The 22,920-nt window shown below is 37.3% G+C and overlaps 1 protein-coding gene across 1 annotated transcript; it reads right to left on the bottom strand.

The window, feature by feature from the left end:
* Positions 1 to 288: 288 nt before the first annotated feature.
* ANXA1 (annexin A1) lies at positions 289 to 16,631 on the bottom strand. Its single transcript, XM_063180316.1, has 13 exons — positions 16,499 to 16,631; positions 12,924 to 13,002; positions 10,582 to 10,675; positions 9,704 to 9,798; positions 8,876 to 8,989; positions 8,199 to 8,289; positions 7,169 to 7,248; positions 6,187 to 6,243; positions 4,779 to 4,872; positions 4,143 to 4,238; positions 3,085 to 3,143; positions 2,075 to 2,197; positions 289 to 658 (listed from the first exon to the last, which is right to left on the bottom strand). Exons 2-13 carry the CDS (start codon positions 12,987 to 12,989, stop codon positions 599 to 601), a joined length of 1,029 nt encoding a protein of 342 aa, XP_063036386.1. The 5' UTR covers positions 12,990 to 13,002; positions 16,499 to 16,631; the 3' UTR covers positions 289 to 598.
* Positions 16,632 to 22,920: the final 6,289 nt, after the last annotated feature.

Genomic DNA, 22,920 nt, shown 5'->3' with positions numbered 1-22,920 from the left:
TATTTAAATTTGTCTTCTCCTTTACCCTAAATTAAAATTCTACATGCTCCCCATTCCCATTGTGAAGTTGAATAGTTAGGCTGGGCTCTCACCAAGGACACATTTTGGCTGAAACCCTGTTGCACTCTGCCAAAAAGAAATCTTATGCAGATCAGAGCTATACTTGATATTACTACATTATTTTTTGATTAAACTGTTTAGTGATTTTCCCCTTTACACACACTGCACTCACACAGCTTGAGATTAAATGCAGAATAGCAGCAAAGGATATATAAAGTTACACATGGATGAATTTTGTTTTTAGAAGTTTATTTGCTTAGCATAGATGAAAACTCTGCCATTTTCATAAGTAATCATATGTATAGAAACTTAAGGACATTCTTTCACTTAGGATAAATAACAGCAACCAGAAATAATGATGCTGTTCAGAGCAAGGATATTGAAAAAAACATTCTGGATTACAGGTTTTCAACATAATATGTATGTACTAAGCGCCATTCCACAGAAACCTCTGTGTGTAAAGCCTGTGTTTTACATAGACATGCAAACATAAAGATTTTCAGCAACTGGGCTTGAGTGCATTTCAGGAACATGAAACTTAGTTATCACTTCCACATAAAGCCACCAGGATGGTTTCATAATCCCCTTTGAGTTCATCCTGTAAATTTAAGCATGAAAACCCGACAATTGTTAGAATAATAGTCTCAAGTAAAATAAATTTCAATTAACATTCAATATACATTGATCAAATATCAGTGCTCCATCTATATAAATTAATCCCTTGATAAAACACAAGTTAGCCACAGACTGAGCTGGAACCAAGCACCATCACTGAAGTTATTTGTATGATCTAGAAATAAATACATGCATTTCCAGAGTGGAGCACAGATAGATGAGGCCAGTAAAAATGTTGAGAGGTTTAGTGGCATAAGTGAGGAAGAGATGCATAGAAGAGTTTTATCTAAGATTTACTCTAAATAAAGGGAAACTTTCTTTCTTAATCAGTGGTGTCTAATGCTCATTAATATTAAAACACTGTTTATACACATTATGTCTAGGAGCATCTCAAACAAAGGCCAACAGTGCAGTGATACTCTGCTCATCATGGGATTGCTTGTTCAACTTGGTAAAAATGGGTAATATGCATTAAGTATGCAGTGTGATTATTACATCCACTTCTTGTTTTCTCTAATTTTAATGTAGTTTTCAGAGGTATATGAAAAGTGTAGCCAAGGTATACCTCAAGACATTTGGATGCAATCACCACTTTGGAACATGATGAGGTGGTGTAATTACATACCAAATTACAGGCAACACACATGCTTAAGGAAGATTTGAAGTGACCTATGGCACCAAACTGAAAAAGTAGCTGACATCAATAAAAATCCAAAAGGCATTTTCATACATGTAGGGAGTATGTTTCTACTCCAATCAAGGCATCTTTTTTTTTTTTTTTTTTTCAGTAATGTCTACTACTCTCCACAAAGATGCTTTGCCAGTTTAGCTTTCTTCGAGTCCCTCACCACTTGAATTTTCTGGAAAATACATTGGATGGTCAGTCCCTTTTAACAAAGTATTTCTGTTAGTTTAACCCATTTACTTGGGTCATAGGGGAAACAGGCCAAATGCATGTTAATAAAATTAAAAATTCATTTGCTGGAGTACCCTAAATGTTAAAAGACAATATCCAGTTGTGCCAAATACCTCCCTTAGAGCTGTCATGGCAATCATCTCCACTCTCCTGCCAAGGACAAGAATTTGGGGATATTGTACTCTCCTTTCAGCTCTTGGATTCTACTGTACGGTGATATCCTGAGACTTGGATTCTACTGTAAGGTGATATCCTGAGACATGCATCACTACTAATTCCACAGCTCTTTCAACAATGACTTTGACCTGGAAAAGCAATTAGTCTCCCAGCCTGTGGGCCATTGGAAACGTAAGGTATTTGTCTACAATGAGCTGTGCAGGACAAACTGGTGACTGAGGAGCAGAAAAGTTAACAGATCTTTCCTGGACTTCAAAAATCATCTGGCTGCTTTGTGTTTCACGTGTCACATGGGAGAACACCTACCATGATGGCTTGGCGGAGAGAGATGCCATACAGACTCTTGTAATAGCCTTTGATCTCATTCATATCCACCTCATGGCGTGAAACCATGATTCTGATGAGGTCTTTGTGCCGGGTCCCAGAACCCTGTTAAAACAAACAAAGAAGAACAGGGGAGAAAAAGGAGGGAAAAGAATTATGCTACTTTTACCACTGAAATACTTTTTGATCAAGTTAGGTTAATCCATCAGACTTCTTTATAGATGAACATACCCCTTTCCTGTTCCTTTAGTATCTCTTGTAACAGGGAGGTCTCATATCTGCCCTATGAGCACAAAACATGCCTGATAGGCTACCTCCACCCTGTTGTTTTTACGGTTTTTATTATTTTTAGACATTTCCTTGGCTGTTTCCTAAAAACAGACATGTCCTTCACTGTGCTTGCTCGACATTAGGGACAGCCTAGACTTTACTGCCTTTTTAAATTACTCTTTTAATAGCGCAGTGATCTGCATTTTCATAATGTTTCACTTAATTTTTCCCATATGGCTCCTAACCAAGTCACAGGAGTTATGACAATACCTACATACTGGACTGTTTCATGATCATCAGCTGCCTCACTAACATGGGCTCCAAACTTGCCAGAAGGATCATGGATTTCTCATTACAGATTAGCCTTCCACACGGTTCCTGCTAACATCTATAACTGCTCTCCTTTTCCCTTTTTACTATAATTGTTGTTTCGTAAGAAGGGTTCCAGTCTGCTTCCTGTCCCTGTAACAGTAAAAGATATGTGTGGATGGACAGATGCCCTCCTGAGCATATTACAGCAGACAGACAACTCCTCCAACAGAAAGTCTCCAGTTTCAAAGAAAGGAATAAAAGGAGCAAGAGAAATACTCTGAATTTCCCTCTGCAGTCTTTTTCTACAACTTTTTCTACAACAAAGGGCCTAGAGACCTCTAGCTAACTTTTTATTTTTCAGCTTATAAAGCACCTCATGCTTACAAAGAGATCATCTTTATTTAGATTACCTTCATTGCCAAATGGAGTTTTTCTGCAAAGAAAGCTGGCTTGCTTGTGGCACACTTTACTGTAATGAAGCAATGAGACAAAGTCACTTCTGCTATACATGTAATAAAATTATAATAAAACACTTTCAAAACCCTCTCATTTTTCCTACCCACATACCCTATTTATGTACTTCTTTATTACTTTTCTTCATAATGTATGAGGACAGTAAGATCCTTTCCTCTGTTTACTCAGAAAGCAATTCATTCAGGGGAGAATAATTACCATAAAAACAACACATTTCTCCCTAGTTTACTGCCCTAAAATTAATAAACGTGTTGCAATTCCCAAGAAGAAAAATGTGAAAACATTTATGCCTCCTATAGCAGAGCTGGAAGTTGAAATCTGATATTCTGTAAACCAAGTTGTAGTTCAATTTTGATACTAAGAGCAATCTGATGAAAATTATTCTTTTATCCAAAGTATATTTGACTGTGATACAAAAGCTAAGAACAAGATGAGGGCCTGGTTCCCAATCACATTCCTGATCCACTGGTAAGAGGGAGTCCCTTCCTTACCTTACTGTTCATGAACAACAGTCACTAATTTTGTATGAATATTTGCTTGAACAAAACCACTGAAGGAATGGTTTTGTTTTTTAATGTTTTTAATAACCAGTATTATAAGTATTCTTGCAACATGAAACTTAGAGAAGAGTGGCTTTGGTTGAAGACGGGTTTAAAACTATTGGATTTTTCATACAAACTGTACCTGTTTTGACAGCATTTTTGGCATACGGGTTTCTTTTAAAGCTATTCCTATGTTGAACAGCTCATCTCTTCCCATTAAAAGACCCTTCCAAATATTGGGAGAGGTATTTATACTCATTCATCTTATTCATTCAACTTATTTTAGGTGTTGTAATCTAGTCACCAAGACTAGATTAGACTTTACAAGGTATTATTTAGCCAGCTCAGTGAAGCAGGGTAAGTACAGAACAGTTTCTGATCAGAGCAATTATGGCAAAAATAAAAGGTTTAGTCAGAACATACAGTAGGTTTCAATGTGCAGAACCACTTACCAAGGGCAGTGAGGCAATTCTCAATATCACCTTTCAGCTCCAAATCCAGTACCTTGTTCATGTCATGCTTGCTGTATTTGGTGTACTTCTGAAAGACTAAATAATGGAAAGAACAGTGTTCTCCCTGCTCTGTCTCTGCCCTATTCTGTCCTCACTGCTGCAGCAGAGGACTGTTTGTGGGTCACCCTTCTCACTTTCTTCAGACAGCACAGTGTAAAGAGCAGTGTAACTGCACGCCAGGTACTGCTGATGGAGTCGGCATACGGAACGGGACTTTGGTAGGATGGAAGGGTTCACTTCCCATTGGCTGGAGTAGGGGTGGCCAACTGACTGGCCCAGACACTGTGACACTGTGTGATAGCCCCCTGTCTAGGGGAAACTGGCTAAGAAGCAAGACCACTTTGGGGAGCTGCCATTGCTTGGCACTGTGATCACAACCCAGCTGAGACTTCAGATTTTTTAATAGCCTAAATGATATTGCTCATCTCTGCTACTGAAAGAACAGCTAGGCTGCCAACCACACCCTTAGTCTGCAGGCATACTTCAATGTCTGGAAAATCTGCATCTTCTCTGAATTCATGACGAGACAATGTTCAAAAATCATCCCAGAGAAGCATGGAGCTTTGTTCAACTTACCCCTTCGAAGATGCGGGTAGCTTCTCGTAGTAAGAACAGTTACAAACACACCAATATCTGTTCCTTTCCTTTTCTCTCCTGCTTCATACAAGGCCTCTCATAAAGAAAAGAAGGTCACAAGGTCAATATCGATATAGTAAAACTCAAACAGGAATACTGTATTTTGAGGGCCATTGCTTGTTAGTAATGAACACTGGCCTTGATCCAATCCAGATCAAAACTCTACCTCAGACTAACTCCAGCTCTGTCAAATAACACTTCATACTTCACTTATGTCTTAATAGTATCTAGAGAACGCTATGCAACAATATGAAAACATATTTTCAGACATTTTACAACCATCATCTAGCTTTCCTGGTGTACTACATTCTTGAACGAAGTTATTTTTCACTCGTCATGACAGCAGTCTGCACGAAAGCCTCAGGACTGGTAGGATTTCATAACACTGACTAAATTATCTCTGCAACTATCGGGTGCAATATGTAGGAGAAACCTATCTATTAAGTACTTCCTCATCTTTCCAGGAGTCACTTTTACTTTCAGGAAAGTAAAAGCCAAATCAGTATCCTCCATTTTCCTCACCTCCTCAAACCTCTCTAAGGGTAAAAAGACCTCCACACAGCATGAAGATTTAACACTCTGCATCAAAATAAACAATGATGAACTTTTGAACTTAGGAAAAGTATTAATTTACTTTCACATCCAGGGCTCATGACAGAACTAAACTCCTTATGTAACAGGAATTAAAGCAATATTTCTCAATGGCCTTTTCTTGGCTGGGTTTTTTAAAAAAATCAATTTGAAGTCATCTAAACTTAAATTGTAACTGTGATGTAACATTTTGTTGGTGAAAACTCAGCAAGGACTGCTGAGTTTTATCAAGATTTTAGCAAAGATAGTCCCGCTAATTTGGAAGAAGTAAGAAAAAGATCAGATGCTTATTTTAGAATTATTGAGAAATGACTGTGAGGTTTACCAATAATCTTGAAACATCCATCACTAAAAAGCAATACCACTATCTAACATACTGTGGAGTTCACAATGGCCAGTGTATGGTAGCTGATCTGAATATAGATGAGCACACCCTTGTTACTTGATTCAAGAACTCTTTTATACAGAAGCAAGACTGGGTCTGATTCCTCCACCTGTTGACTTGAACTTCAAATGGTCTTCATGTTTTTCATTAGCTAGACGAAGTCCTGCAGAAATGTTTCTGAAGCTAGATATCAGGGTGAATATCTAATTTCTGTCATATAATTAACTTTCATGAATTTTGTAAAATACTATCTCCTCAGAAATGATTGCTGTATGACATTGAAATCTGTCAGGACTGCAATGCAGAGGGTTCAGACAGCCAGAGGAATCTCAAGAAGTCAGAAAAAGTTCTGCAAAGTTCCCATGACCATACCCTGGCATCATTGTCAGCAAGCTCATCATTCACGTGAGGGTTTTCACATCGGTCACCCTGCATAAAGAAATAAATAAAATTTCACTGGTTTTCACAATCATTCAGTTCACTCAGCATTTGAGACTTCTGCAGCACCACTCTCATACATAATCCAATACATAACTGGAAATAGGTGCTGTTACGTGAATCATCCTGTGAATAAAACTGTTTTATTTGTAATTAGAGAACATACTTCTACATACATCAGTGACTTATTCCTTAATTCCTGCCTAAAAATCCACAGGAAGTATTTGTTTCTTGACATAAAACTACAGGCTTCAAACCTGTGACCTGGTCCCTGATGATCATTCAATAGATCCTTTCAAGTTGATTTGAAATTTAAAACTGGAAGTCTAAACCATGCACATGGATGTATCAAAAAATCATCCTGTATGCAAGTACAAGATTCATATACGTGCACTCAAAAATCAAATATTTATTCATTTTAAAAGGGTATTTTACTTGGGAAGATCCACTGTTTGAACTCATCTACTTTTGAATGCAAATATACGAAATAAATAATCTACTTGTTAACTCCCTGCCCTTGTCCCATTATCTAACTACCAGAACATTCATTAACAAGAAAGAAAAGAACTTTATTTCTCTAATTTTAAAAATATATTCTTTTTCTAGTCAATTGACCTGACAGGATGACTGTTATTCTTTCTAGTGCTTAAATATAACACAAAAAAGTCTTAAAAGCATAACCGATTAAAAAGAAATATTGTTTTACAATAAAGTTTTAAAAGGCATTTGAGATAAAATCTCATATTTTGTTTAAGGACAGTTTCTAATGGTCTAGGATTTGAGAGTTTAAAAAAGCAACATAAATAAATAAATTTTGCCTAAATCTTTATTCATTACACATCACTCTAAAGTAGTCTTGAGAACATTGATTTTGGATTATAGATATTTTCACTCAAAATGCTTAAGCATAGCATACCTTGGCTAGAGCAACCAAAGCCTTTTGAAAGTCTCCAGATGTGTCAGAGATGATGTCTTGTGTCAGATCTCTCTTCAGCACTGCAATCAAATAGTTTGTTTTGAAGTTATCAACTAAGTTGACTACATAATCCTTAAAGGTCCCATCAAACCACTCTATGATCTTCTTAAGTATTTTCTTAATTTTCCCACTTTAAAATGCCCACTAGAAATATGGTTTTCCTTTAATTTGGTTTCAAGTAAAGGAGTTTATTTATAACATATCCTTTAAATCCTGAGATGTGCTTGAAACTGGAGGTTAAACCTAAAATGTGCTGACAAGTGTCCTTCTCTAAGGTCTTGTAGGTAGCACTGCCTCGGGTTTCTGCTTTTAAAATACACAAACCTTGTTTTGAGCCTTTTTCTTTTACATCCTTACTTCTGGCTGCTCTTATCAGTATTGAACTCAAACACAAAACTCACCCAAAAAATCAAGCTTTTAATATAGGCATCTAAGAAAAAATGTCTTGGTAAAAGTTACCTCATAATCTCAGAAAACAGGATTCAATTAGACAATACATAGAGACACCACATTACATTGTAGTAATTTCTTCCAGTGATTTCCCCCTGCAGTTCACTGGCTGCTAACACGTCTGTGTCGCTGACTCAGTAAGATTTTTTTTTTCAAGCCTATGCTTTTATCTTAAAATATCAGCCAAGGTTTAGTTACGGGTGAAGAAAAGCAGTTTGTCTTCACATGCATACAAGAAAACATCTGAATGTATGACTCCACAATTCATGAGACCAACACAATCCCAGCAGTGGTGATGTATCCTTTCCTTCACTATTGGGATTGACATAGTTCAGCAAAAGTCACCCTGATCTCCCTCACAGCAGCCCTGTCAAATTTTTGTGAGGCTTCATTTGCCTCCCATTTTGTTCTCAGCTCCTCATACTAAGAGAGGTTGTGAATCCAATGTGTCTGCTATAGGGTTATACAATGGTATAACTTCTTTCTTTCTTCTTAATACTTCTTTCTTGCTCTGAATTACCTTCTTTGTAGTATCTGCTGGCTTCTCTGATCTCTTGGTTGTTTCTTGAGGCCAGAATCTCAATTAAGGTATCTTCATCAGTTCCAAGCCCCTGATAAAAGTGATTGAAGTTTTAGAGATGTTATTCAATAGAACAAACTTAAAATTTGTAACAGAAATAAGATGAAAATCATTGGCTTGGCTTTGAAGACACCACATGGAATGAGAAATAAAAATTAAACACGTTGTGCTTCTATATTATGTAATTTCAGCGCTTTTAGAATTAAATTTTTATCACATTCAATACACTGGTGTCAAAAGGAAGTGCTAAAAGGATCAAACAGTGCACATGAAATATAAGAATGTAAAATCTATGAAGAGAAAATACCTCCTTCCCTTTTTTCTTTCTCCTATGTAAACACTAATGAAAGTGCTATGGCTCCCATTAACAATCAGTTTTCAGAAGGAAAGAAAGAGTTCATTCTCTCAAACTAATCTCCTCTAACTCTGAAATTCAGCAGGGATTACTGGGTCCTGTTCTCATAAACTAAGTTGCCAATACAAAAATTTTATTTAACAAAATGAAGTTAAAATAAAGATAATACACAAACCTTGAAATCTATGTCCAGTGTTATTTACAGGCCTTGATCAGTACAAATGTTCTCTAGGAAAGTTCTTCTCTGAAGATTTTGCCTTACCTTCATAGAGGCTCTTAATTCTTCAGCATCAAATTGAGCTGGAGTTTTCAGCAAGGCCACAGCAACATCTTCTAGATGGCCTTTCAGAGCTTTTTTCAAAGCGTCTTCTAGACTCTGTTTCAGGAAGAATAAGAAAGACACCAAGTTAATGAATGGTGGAAGTGTAGCTGCTGTTCAGTCGCAGTCCAAACATAAGTCTGGCCTCTGATCAATCTAAGTCTACATCATTCCTATATATAACAGAAAGAAATATGAAGCCCTACTTCAAGTTTCAAATTTGTCACATTTGACACTTTACATTAATTAAAGTGTCAGGCAGGGTTTTTCAGTAAGTATTCTGGAGTGCTTTCACACATTGCAGTTCAACTGCATTGAAATATTTACAGCATCAGAAGAAGACTCTCAAAACAGGCTGCTCGTTCTTCAGACAAGATAATGTCATATTACTCTTACAATTATGGCTGAGTTGTTTGTTTGTGTAACATTTGAACTCATTGTTTATTGCATGAAGTTTGAAGTGAACATATGTAATATCACCCTAAACAAAACCACAAGTTCTGAAGGTAAAGGCTATATTCTAATTTGACCTAAATTCAAGTGCGGTGAAAAAAAATTAAAATCTGGTTTATTCTACTGTCTATCCAAAACTGTTCTAAAATCACTAGAAGCCCCTCCCTATAGCAGCATTGGTAGGTTTGTGGAAGAGTGTTACGGTCTTACAATTCTCCTATCCTACTCAGTATTCTATCTTTGCTCATCTATACCATTTGAGCCAGGAAAAACTTTGATAATCTGAGTGAAAATTAAGCTTGGTTCGATATACTTTACCTTTCCTTTAGCCTGCTGATAGGCAGCTTTGATCTGCTGTCGCTGAGCATTTGTTCTCTTTGTCAAGATGTCAATAATGGTGGCTTCATCCACACCTTTAAATAAACAAACAAAATTCCAATATATTGAAAATATATACATCATTAAGCCAGTTAAATTATTTTATCTGCTTTATTTCATATTTTGATTTCTTGACAAACTCAAAATTCAACCAAAGGAAAAGTTGTTATTGTCTACAAACTAACAAGATTAGTTATGTAGCTAAGAAACCCAATAAATAGATCCATGTAGAACACAGAAATTTCATACAAGAAGTCTTAGAGTGTTCTCAGTGTAGATCTTCAACTAAACTGAAAAAACCCTAAAAAACCCCAAACAAACAGAACCCACATTGAAAAGCAAATTAGATGACATTCTCCTTTAATCTCAGTAAGTCAAACTGAAAAATCTTTGGAAGCACAAAGCACCAAATGTGATTTTCATTAAAAGAGAGATATGTAACAGAAGCATACAATATAGTATCAGCATAATCACCACCTCTTGCAGGAATTCTATGGAAATCAAGCCAAAAAGTATTAGTATGGTATGTTGCAATATTATTTCCTTCCCTAGAATTTACATTTTTTCAATCCTTCCTTCAACATATTCAAGAACTTTAATACAGCATTAAGGTCTGAAAGCATAATACAAAGTCAGGCTATCAAAGAGCTGAGATTCTTCACCAAGGGGCATAATTTAATGTATTGCCAAGCTTTTAAAAGTAGAGGCACCTCTCCCACTTGTCACTGCCTCTTGCTCCCATATTTTATTCAGTGCTATTCTCAAAATTTTCTAAGGAAGAGTCCTAATGTAGTAAGTTAAATATTTACTCCTCTTACCTTTTACAGTAATAGCTCTGTCCAAAGCAACAACATCAGCTGATGGATCAAAATTTGGGTATGTCTGTACTCCACGGATACCTTTTGAGCTCTTCTGCAGATGGAAAATAAAAAGTAAAATTTAAAACAGAAACAAGAAAAATATTGCTCTTACCAAAGAATATTTTTGTCTAGAAGCAGTTTTGAATGCCCAAATAAACTACGCATTTGGGATTGCCCTTTATCATCAGGGAACATACAGTTTTGTAGCTACAGGTAATTGAACAGGTTCAATAATGGACATGCATTGGATCTATTCCTTTCACAGCTCTCATATTAAACAAAAAGTACTTCATAAATTAGTTTAGGTACCTGAACATCTATATCTTAGTGTAAGTTGGATTGTATAGGAAAATAATTACCTATCATAATTAGGAAATTATGCTCAAATTTTAAAGACACTAAACACAAAATTAAATTCTAAAGGCACTTCCAGTAAAGTGCTATTTTCTTTGCTTATCTTATGCAAACTGACTGTGTTATCACATTGCAGGTGTCCTCAGCTGATTCATATCTAAGCTTTCAAACATTTCTTGCATTCAAGATCTCGGGGAAGTGTCCAAGCCTAACCCTACAAGGAAATGGAGACCTCTTGCCCAGCCTCTTTGAAACTTTGGACATAAGCCACAGCCTTTGCAAAACATTGTTCACTAGCTGATTCTGGTGAATCTGCTCCTACATGGGCACTCCCTAGTCAATGTCTGAAGATCTCTGGGAACTGTACATCAGATCATTTGGCTTGTCCCATGTCAGCAACGTGACACATCAAGTTACAGGTAGGACTAACAGCACTAAATAACTCATACAGCACTCACCTCAACAGCACTAAATAACTGATTTAACTACTATTAACTGATTAACTACTATTACAGAATCATAAAATGCTCAAAGATTCTTGGATGAAAGATTTATAGAAAATTCCCATTGTTGTGATATGCAATGAGGTTTCTTATTAGAAGACACCACTAGTTTAGCTAGATGATTCAGAATCTCCTATAGTCTTTCTCTTGTTTCAAAAACTATTTCAAATTCTTTAATCCTTTGCGATTAAAATAAAATACCCCAAAAGAAAGGGCAAGGTTTTATGAGTACATATTTTACATAAAACAGTTTGCATTGAATTTTGTACACTTCTGGCATCTGATGATTAAATGCTCATCTCCCTACACAATTGTCTCACTAGGAGTTGTAAGAGAGCAGACAGACTGCATACTTAAAACTCTAGCATAGAGGTACTTAAACATCATATTTAACTCTCTTATTTAAATCTGGGCATCTTTAGTCTCCAGCATACTTTTCAAGAGATCATTGTGTCTTGTCTGCTAAGTCAACAAAGGAGTGGGACTGTCTCACTGCCTGTTTCTCAATCTTGCAGGCTAACCTTTGTATGCTGGTTTCCATGCCAAACTTATCTACCAGCAATACAAAAGTCTTGGTAACCACTGTAGCCAAGAATGACTCAGGACCCTGGGAATGGAATTGGAATAGGACGGTGGAGCCAAAGGTTTGTGCACAAAATGTTATGGAGTCAAAATCTACAAGGGCCTAGAGCAGAAAACTTTTGTTTACTGAAATTTACCCTAGAAAATTTTGTTTTCAAATTGTAATTTTTTTTGGGAACTTGTGTGATTTCACAACGTACTGCTTTACCTTTGCTTTCATTTCATATCTCCACCTCATTATTACAAAGATTCTCCATATCATCCTAGCAGAGTAACTCTTGACTCCTCACAACCTATCGCTCCCTTCTAATGTATTACCATACTCATTGAGGTTTTTTATTTCATGTTGTGGCTTGTTCTACCACGAGCATGACATATGATACGAAAGCTAGGATAAATACTAGTGACTTTACTTCCTCCTTTACATTCCTGGGTTCCAACTCATGGCTTCCTAGACCTCAGCCAAAGAGTCCCTGGTTTTTTCACATACATTACCTGGACACGTTCATACATGTTCACACAACTCAGCATCAGATTAGTACATTAAAGAGGCTGATCTGAGTCAGTCAGTGACTGGGAATTACAGTTTAATCACACTAACTATCTCTGCTGAGGAATTGATAAATGGACTGAGAGGTGCAAATAAGAAAAATTTTTCATCCTGTAGCAAACTTCCTATATTATATGGTTACCTTAGGCTATACACTGCAATAAAATTAGGTTCCGGTTCTAATCTGCTGGAGTTTTGCCACTGTTTTTCCTCCATTTGCATGTATGAAAGATCATATTTGGCTGTCTTTAAACCACTTGTAAGACTACAAGCAAATAAACACGGTGGTCTCAAAAGCTGATAATACTTACAATACATTCCTGCTCCTGGTTGTCAATGAACCATGCCTGCTTCAGAAATTCTGATACCATAGCCATGTTGACAGAGTTTCTGGGAAGAGATGCATCAAACAATTTTTCATCATTTTCAGCATCAGTGCAACTCAAGATTTCCTACGCTCAAAACCACTTCTCTAGCACAATGACCTGTCGTGGTTAATGTCCCACATGGTGACTGGCCTGTGCTATTGCAGGCAGGTAACTTTGATGTTTCATGAGTGATGTGATGCTCCACATCTGCCGGCTCACCCCTACATTCCCAGCTACTTTCAGAAGTTTTAGATAAGAACAGCAGTAGTACTATATATGTGCTTATGGTAATACATTAGCATTAGCACTTAATTGCAAAGGGAAGTTACTACAAACCAGTTAGTTAATCTATCATCTATGCCCATTTAGTTTGATCATTTTGAAATTCACTGGTAAGCAAGGGTTCTTGTCTCATCATTTACAGACATTGAAGTTCTTGTGTATTACGTTAGGGAAAAAGAAATTCCTTGTTAATATACTTTCATGCAATTTCTTTGACTAGACATTTTCTAAGGAAGATGAGTAAATCTGGATAGTTTTATATACATTGCCTTTTTTTACATATTTTCTACAATTTCTACATAATAATAATAAATCATTATCGATTTAAGAAGAGGAAATAAAAATAAGTTTTGCTTTTTACAACTCAGAAAGAAAGTCCACCCAGCTTTCCCAAAACTCTTCCCTATGCAGAAAAGGAAAAAATGAGAGGTGATGTGACATTAAGTACTCAAAAATAATGAATAGGTTGCTTCATAACAACTTCAGTTGCTGGTGTGGGGAATATTCTGTTTGTTAACTGAAATAGTGAGGAAATAGAAAGAAGAAAGAAATGGTTTATCAAATAATGTTATTCGAACTGGACTTTTTTTTAAAAACACTCTTCCTCAGCAAGCTCTAGGGAAGACTTGGTTTTTAAGCATACATGTAAGTAATAACTAGAGATAGTGCTGCTGAGTAAACAAGACTGATTTTGAAACTGGTGTTAAAAGACAAAATTCTGTTTGCAGTCTTGGAGTACAGATCATATACACAATTATAAAAAATTACGTTAGTTATGTTGCTAACACATCCCCACTGTCCTGTAGGAAGGACAGAGACCAGCCTTTTGACTTGATACAAGTTGAGGACCAGGGAGTGTAGCTGCAGCCCACCTCTTTCTTTCCTTCACAGCAAAACTGTAAAGCTTGCTTCTGTACTGCAGCCAAAAAAGTGACAAATACCTCACACAGCCTGCCTGCAGCTCTCTCCAAAGTAAGAGCCAGCCATATTCTCTCTTCCCCAAAAAACTCTTGCTTTTGTTTCCTTCCCTCGGGAAGAAATTTAGCTCTGCCTGTGCTGTCAGAAAAGCTGAAACTGATTTAAAATCTGTATTTGTATGCTATTTAGAGTAGGTCTTAACCGAGTAAATAATGGACAGAATATTCAGTCAGATTTAAGGATCAACTTTTTCGACCAACTATTTATTCAGGATCAGAAAAGCATGCTCACATCACAATTGCAACCTGCCCTTTTCTCAAGCTGTCAGAGTGACTCCTGCACCCTTTTGTGGACTGAAGTTATCAGGGGCAGATGAAGCAGTATGGTGCCCAGAATTCTGCTCCATTTTGTAGCAGCACACATGGAGGCCACATGCAGGGGGTGGGAACACATTTTACACAGTCTCCATACTGGGTACACTGAGTCATCAAGGCTGGCATGTCCTGCTATGTCTGCTGACTAACTGATCCACAGAGCAGAGAACCGCTCCAAACTATGCAACAGGATTCAGTCTCCCAGCACCACATCTGAGAAGAAGTGTGTTTTCCTGATAAAGTAACCCTATTCAGAGAGAGCTAGCTTCAGGAAGCACATCCCTTTCTTCTACATATTCCCACACCTACCTGTGACACCAAGCTCTAAAGGTTTCCATGCCTTTGGGGCTTGCTGGAGCAGAAGGCTACTAGACTACACTAAATTGGGTTTATTAAGCCTCTAAAACTTCATGTCTTTTCTGGCTTAAATGATACAGTAAGAAAAAGAAGTCTGTGCCTTAAAAACTTTTAATTTTTTTTTCTTTTGAAATAAAGACATTGGCATGCAGATCCATCTATTTCGATCTAGTAAAGAAATAATGCAATTTTAATATAAGTCAAAGTAGCCAACAGCCCTTGGGGGAAGCTGAAGACCTTAGTCTGCTTAAATTAGCTTCGCCAGGTAAGAAACCAACTTAATATAAAATTCTTCTTCTGCTTTGAAAGAAACTACAGACGATAAGAAAAAAGAAGGCTGGAATCTAGGAAGACAGCCAGTCCCCTAATGGAGACAAGGTCTTGCCCAATACTTTGTTCTGCCACTCTAAAAGGCAAAGAGGTCATGTAAACAATACGTACATTTAGGAGGGATACATTCAATCCAAATACCACTTTCATGTGGTATTAAAAGGACTAAAGCTACTGATTCCCAGTTGGAATGACCAACATCACAATGGGATTGCAAAAGCAGACAGACATCCAGACTGAAAGCCCTAACTGTTGCTTCACAAAAATCACCACAATATTGCTTTCTGCCTGGCTCTTAATCCCCTGAAGATGCACCCTTAAACAGGACCAATCAAATTTTTAATATTTTGTGAAAATGCTTTATTAAACATATTTAAATTTTAGATTTAGATTTTTACACAACTAGATTTTTACACTACAGTCTGTGTCAAATGACAGCATTTTTCTATGCTTATTTAACCATATCATGAAGCATGTTAGATGCCTGGTTACTTTCAAAGCCTCAATAACAGGATCTTGATGTAAATTACAATCATGTCACCCAGTAAGAAAAATAGGCAGGAAATCTAATATAGTCATTTACTTTGCAGTGGAAAATCTGCTGAATATGGAAACATCAGAGAGAAAAACAGCTTCATCCTTGTAAAATTCTATGGAAAGATTTAGCAGGAAGAACTCCAGATGATACAGCTTTTACATGGCTTTGCCAAGTTCTTAGCTAGAAAAGTAGGATTTTGCTCTTATGTTTCTAAAACATTGGTTTGATTTCTAAAATTTTATTTCTATTTTGATTTCTAAGAGATTTGATTCTCATCACTTTCATGAACAATGATTCCTCTACAGTCACAATGCAGCAAACTCTTGTTAAAGTATCAACAGCTGTTTCTATTTTTCATGTTTACATACACAGGACAGTAGTTTTCTAGGAACTCTGGTTTTACCACAGATTTCTATAGCAGCCTATTAAAAAGGCAAAGAGAAAGCATATGAAATTGTCTACTCCAAATAAGTTTGCTTTTGAAGATTTACCCATTTTTTATTCCCTTTATTTAATTGCATTAAATAAAAGCAATCATTGCCCAAGCCCTTGTGTAAAAGGTTTCAGAATGGAAAGAATTTCTCCTGCCCGCACCCGTCTTTTTCCCTGACAACAAGTCCAACCCACAGAAAGTTTGCACCAGGTCACTTGACAAATTCAGCATACAACTCCTAAAGTGCTGGGTCTACAGAGAGCAATGATGAACTACAAAATCCTACCTTCCTCCTCACTGCCTCGCAGGGCTGCACAGTCCGGAGCAAAGGAGCACAGGGCTCTCAAAGCTTTTGTAGCCTGTGCAGGAAACTCCACCCAGCAACCAGTGTTTCCACAGCCCAAGTAATCATCTGCAGCAGCTAGGTCTGGGAGCCACCCAAAGTCGAGAAACATTAGGAAAAAAAAAAAGTCATTGCGAAACTATGCGCTGGCGAAAGTATGAGCAAATTTCAGAAGGGAAAAGAGAATAAATGCCAGGGTAGCTCTCCTCTCCTGCCCTAGCCACATACCCACTTTTAATAAATTGCCATAAATCTTTTGGGATCACATGATTAAATATTAAGAAAACAAAATTTGAGTAATTCTCTTCACATTTTAATGTGTGATATAATTTCAAAAGTGAACATATTAACATACATCTTTGCTCAGTGAAACTTTGAGAGAAGAAACAATGAAGAGTCAAGGCAGCATCCTCACTTAACGGAGATCCAGGGGCTATCAGCTCTGCAGCTTTTGCCCATGGGTCCATGCAGAAATAACCCAGGAATAAGCCATGTCTAGTATTTAATTAAATAACTTTTTCTTTTCTTGAAAAAAAAGCTCATGGAAAAAGGCATATCTAATATAAGGGAAATAATTGGTACCTACATCATTAGAAAGAGATTGAAACAATCAAATTAATCTCTGAAGTTCAAAATAAAAGTGATTTGCCAAGATGAGGGTATATCTGCTAGAAGAGGTTTTCTGCAAGCACTTCCTTGCCAAGCCAGCACAGCACACCACCATCACTAACATCTCAGATTGGCCTGGAGCATGATGCCCAGTGAAGAAATACCTATTGCTGAGCCAGAAGTGTTTATAGTGAGCAGATAGGGCTCCCAGCAGACTGTCATCCTCCTCCTGCTGACAGGCTGCAATGCACACGTACCCCCAGTATGGCTGATCTGCCCCACATGGGCATACATGAAATGCAGTCTGCCCTTGAAACCCATGTCTAACAATTAATTCTATGAGGAGAAAGAGGAACAGACTGATGGTAATTATTAGAGGAAATCCTCACAAATTTCTCAAAGGTAAAATAACACACATGGATGTTCCAGCGCAACTTACATCTTTCTCTATGCACCAAAATGTGTGCTGCTCAGAGTAATCTCGAGCTCATCACATTCAAGGAGGTCCCCATCCCAGCAGCCTAAGGAGAGAATCTCCAGGAGCACTAAGGACACAGCAGTCAGTCCAGCCCAGCCCCAGGACCTGCCCTCAGCTGGGGGCTCAGCCCTCCTTCCCCACTTGAGTCACTGCCCTGCTGCCTTACAGAAGGCTGGGAGTGAAAGTGGGACCCCCCCAGCCTATGGACTGATGGCCTGTCACATTTCCCACCCCAGAGAGGTGCCAGATGCCTGGACTGAGTACCCCAGGTCTTCTGCTCCTCCTGGGGTGATGGGATAGGAGGGGCTGCTAGGCCCTGCCTGCTGACCCCCGTGGGAACACTTCTGGTCCCCAGGGAGTTCCCAGCCGCCCTGATTCTATGAGAGAAATTTTCTCCAATGCTTTGTAATTTCCTTTCCCCCTGTGCATTTAATATATCATTTGACAAAAGTATTTTAGATGTTTTTGGTAAACTGAAGAATTGAAGGCACCTACCAGCTGAAAATGATACTGAGCAAGCTGTCAGGTGTATGTTGATTTGTTTATTTAATTATGATGTGTGATGTACAGATTACTCTAGCCCACCCAAATTCCATATCAGAATGACACTGGCAGTTTTATTTCACTTGACTCAGGTATTGGCCAGAATCTCTGTTTTTACACTTTCTCTGGGAATGTTTCCCCTGTCTATTAATGAGCACAGCTAAGGGTAGGAATCAGTGTGCTAGAAGTGCATAGTAAGACACTCCTCCATGCTCTTGACTCTTTTTTCTAATATGGTCTTCCCATAATCAGATTACTACCCCGTTTTTATAATAGTGCTTTTTAATACTATTTTCTGATTTAGTTCTTTTGTTTTTTTGGGCTTTTTTCTAAATCTAATTCTTTTGCCTTTCAGCCCATGTTTCCACCTTCAGAGTGATATGACAAGAAAGTACAATGACTTCTGCTACTAGTCATAGAAGAAGTTGTTTGCATTTGCTTTTCCTTCTTAATGGGTGGACACATGCTGGTTGACTCACTGTCTTCCTGGAGCTCAACTGAGTCACCATCTGCACTAGAGTGTTCTATTGTACAAAATGCTGCCACCTAAAAAAATTGCAGTTTTGCATTTGGATGGAGCTCTTAACAATTGTTTATTGTTAAGTTTTTAATTGTTACTCTGTTTCATAAAGCTATCACAGTTTGCATGTTGTTTATTCAGAAGTGGCAAGGCATGCAGCCACTGTTGTAGACATTCAAATGCCTCAAAAATGACAAAAATCAAAAATAAGTTTATTTGTTTAGAACACTCAATGCATGGAATGCAATTGAGAGAAAAAGAAGTGTTCAGTGGAAATAAAAAAGAAAAATGGTCACTTGATAACTTGCCATATTTGGCCATGCCAAATATTTCTCCTAAGGCTAGTGATTACTCAGCTCAGTTGGGAAGATGGGATTTCCCCAAAAAATCCATCCTACACAAAATGACAGGAAAATGAGTCAGGAATTTTCATGGAGTTTGACAGCAAGAGCAGCAGCCCTTACATCTATTTCAGAGGCTGCTAGCAGCCTGCTGTAACTCTGGTTTTTTTCCACCCAAGGTGCCTTAAAGAGTTAAGGCTGGAGAAATTTAGGAAATGATGATTCTACCTCCCCAAACCCAAATACTACATTTTACAAATGACCTTCAGATTGCCTATGAGATAAACTTTAAGAGAAAATTGATGCTCACAAATTGCATAGTTATGAAATAACATTATTCTGAGGGAGCTACTGACATAGAACAGAGCTCTGCCTGTTTCATGCCGTGAAAGCCATCCATTTTGAACTATCTGACAGCAATCCAGAGCCAACTGGAATCAGCCTCTCTGATCTTTTGTACCTTGCAACTTCATTTATCTTCAGTAGCTTTTATCCATTTCCTAAAAAACTGAGGAGGAACACATTAGTCCAATTCCTTAGGCAGCCAGGACCTGCAGTGTAGCACCTTACTCAGGTTACAGGCAACAGAGACATTAATGTCAAAGATACAGATCTAAGAGTATGTATGACTTATAGCAGGCCTACTGAAGGCAGTAATACTCTCAAGAAGACATCCAGAGAAAATGCAGTGGTTTTACTATATGTTTACCAATTTCTGTACAAATCCTATTTCAGGAATTATTCAGAAAATAACTTCCTGCATATTGAGGTAAAGGGCCTCCTCGGACCTTCATTTCTTCCTTTGACATATACAAGAGATAAAATATAAAATTCATTGAGAACAGCTATTCATTTGCACCTGATCTCCATGGTTCAAGCGAGGTCCATCTAGGTTGTGATTATGTTTATCCCTGTGATACTACATTATGGGCTGGATGGATTAAAATCTAGACATGCAATTTCTTTTTTAGCTTCATGCTTAAACCAAAAAAAATTTCATTAGATACAATAGGACATTCAAAACTGCGTAATACCTCTTATGGATTCTCTGTTAAGGTTTTTTTTTTTAATTGTATTTCCCATTCAGATCATGTTTCAGTTCTGAACCTCTTTGCAAGCTTGTAAATAGTGGAAAGATTGGGCAACATTTGTTGATGCTGATGCAAAACAAATCATAAATATTTTTGAGGAATCTTCTAATAAGGATTCATTTTATTTACACTGCATTAAATATTTAACACTTCTGTCTTTTAACATGGATTTGCATTTTGTTATTGCTTCATGAAATACTGAATTAGCAATAATTCTCAGGCAGCAGGAATTCCATTATTTAATCAAACATACATCTGCTTCTATAATCAGTTTTAATACTACTGCTCTCTTAGTTGCAGTAAATACTTTTTTTGCAGTTCCATAAATTTTTTGAAGTGTAATAGGATATTCTGAGTCTCATGGTTAAACATGGCTTGGCTATCCAGAAGACACAAAATGTTAATGAGTGGCCCCCTGCACAGAGAAATAAAAATAGCCCATCCTCTCACAGAAACAAGCCAAGTAGCTGCATGAGAAATCATGTCAAGGTAACATAATTTTGGAGATTAGAAATCCCATTCAGTTTAAATGAACTCAGGTTCAGAGAAATGCTTCCAGAAGGTTTTCAATGTCTCAGACAGCCTTCCAAACAAAACCCCCTATAATGCCAAAGTAATTTAGATGAGGAAAATGTAGACCTTCTAGGAAGCCTCTAGGAAAAAAATGTTGGAAGTCTTTGTTACAAATCTTCATCCAAATCACAGTAGAGCAAAACAGACCTGTTTGATGATTAAGTTGTGACAAAAATAGTAACTTACAGTGGAAGGTAAAACTCAGCGCACATTCAGGGGAAAGTGCTAAGGGGACAAGAAAAAGTGGGAATGCATAATCTTTTCACAGTCCTATGCAGTGTGCAATGCTAATCAGAGGCTGTAAATAATAACAGAAGAGTCATTCAGGTCAAGGGAACACAAGTGAATTTAAACAATTGTACTGCACATAGAAACTGTGGAAATGTCAGTGTCCTTAATGAAGAAAACATCCAAACGTCCTCCCCAACAAAAAAAAAAACAAACCAAAACAAGAGAGTTGGTGGTGTGTCACAACTGATCTGAGGAGGAAGGGAACTGGGCCATCTCTTCTAGGGAAACCATGCAGCAGGATGAGCAGTCCTGCGATTTACAAGAGACAGAACCCTGCTGCACAATTAAGTTGTTGTAACTTCAAAGAAAAAAGAGACAGCACTAATTAACAAAAAATTAACCAGCAGATGAACCACCTGTGGTACTGCAATTTGCAAGTTAAATTTAGCCATCTGGGATTTCCCAGTTTATTTGGCATTCTGAAATTTATTCCTTGAAGTAGCTTTACATCTACTGCCATTTCTTGTGCCACTTTTCCTTTCAAAGAAAATGAATATTATAAATATTTATAAATATGGCCTTAGCAAACTGTGTTCCTTTCATTGCTGCTGAAATACATACCAGTGAGTAGATCTATTAACAAAAATTGTCCAGGCTAAACCAATAAAACAATAAAACATCTCTCATTCCCTATTTACAGTGAGGAGCAAGTGTCAGAATCTTCAGAATCTTCAGAATCACTTCAGTCAAGGTCATATTTGTTGTGAGCGGCATAGCCCTGACTTGGGGCTACTATGAAGAAACAAGAATTCACTACTATGAAGAAACAAGAATTACGTAATAAGTGCATAATAGTAAATCATGTTTTGCTCATTGTGTGCGTTGAAGGTGGGGTAAGAAAAGTCATAAAAAACCTGAGGAGACTATACATTCCATTCACTCTTGTAACACCTTGTTCCTGGAATATTGAGGGTGGTTTGTGGTTAGAAGTTTTTGGAGGCTGCTTGGCTGTCACTATTTCACTCAGCAGCTTACCTGCCAAAATTAGGAGACAGAACTAATTCACAATTAGTCAGTGATTGCAAAACCAGTTTACTTCTGTGGAACATCAGAGCAGTTTAACCTCAGACAAAATAAAACTTTTCATGTGCCTTTCCCTCAAATTTACACAAAACCAAAATGTTGATAGTGAAAAATCTAAACTGCAGTATTCTATTTGAAAAAGTAGTTTTCCTAAGCTCCTCCATTTTATGCGTTTCTTTTTCCTCTCAATTTAAATATAAGTTTATTGTTGACTTTCCACAAAATATGATTTGTATCCAGGAGATTTCCTTCAAATTCCTGCATTGTGATGTTGAACAAGAATTCCCTATTGTGTTTCCAGGTAAAAATTCTGTTTTAAAAACTCCTGTTCTTTTGTTTCCGTTTTACTCTAGACTGGATTGCCTCAAACTGCTGGGGAAGAAATACCACTAGGGCACAATGGTGCAAGTCACAGTTATTGAAGGGAAACCTTAAAGAGTTTAAGCTTGCTTCTGTTTGAGAGAGAACAAGGTTCAAGGCGTGTTTGTATTTGTTGTAATTTGTCCCATTATAGAACTGCCTAAAGGTACATAACTCAGAGTTTGATTTGCATTTGATTTTCCTCAGAGGAGAAAGATGCAGATGCAACGCTTCAAACATAGCCCAGTTCTATACTAGTGCAAATTATTTATCCCAGGAGCTACTATAAGTTTCTTAAGGTAATCAAAGTCATTGGGAATATACAAAGAGGAACATGAAACTCCTAGCCATAGAAATTTAACTTTACATAATTATGCATGAGCTATCATGGATAACGAAATATGAGACAAGAGTGGAGTAGTGAGTCCCAATGACACTAATTTAAGAAAAAGACATACAGTGTAACTTTAAAAATACAGGACTTTTTGAAGGGTGTTTGAAGTAAAAATGTAAATGTTTGTGAGGTAAAGATTTTT

This window comes from Melospiza melodia, chromosome Z (genome assembly GCF_035770615.1).
Source record: "Melospiza melodia melodia isolate bMelMel2 chromosome Z, bMelMel2.pri, whole genome shotgun sequence".
Taxonomy (NCBI): Eukaryota; Metazoa; Chordata; class Aves; order Passeriformes; family Passerellidae; genus Melospiza; species Melospiza melodia.
The sequence above is the reverse complement of the archived record's forward strand: the minus strand, read 5'-3'. Positions and strand labels throughout refer to the sequence as shown.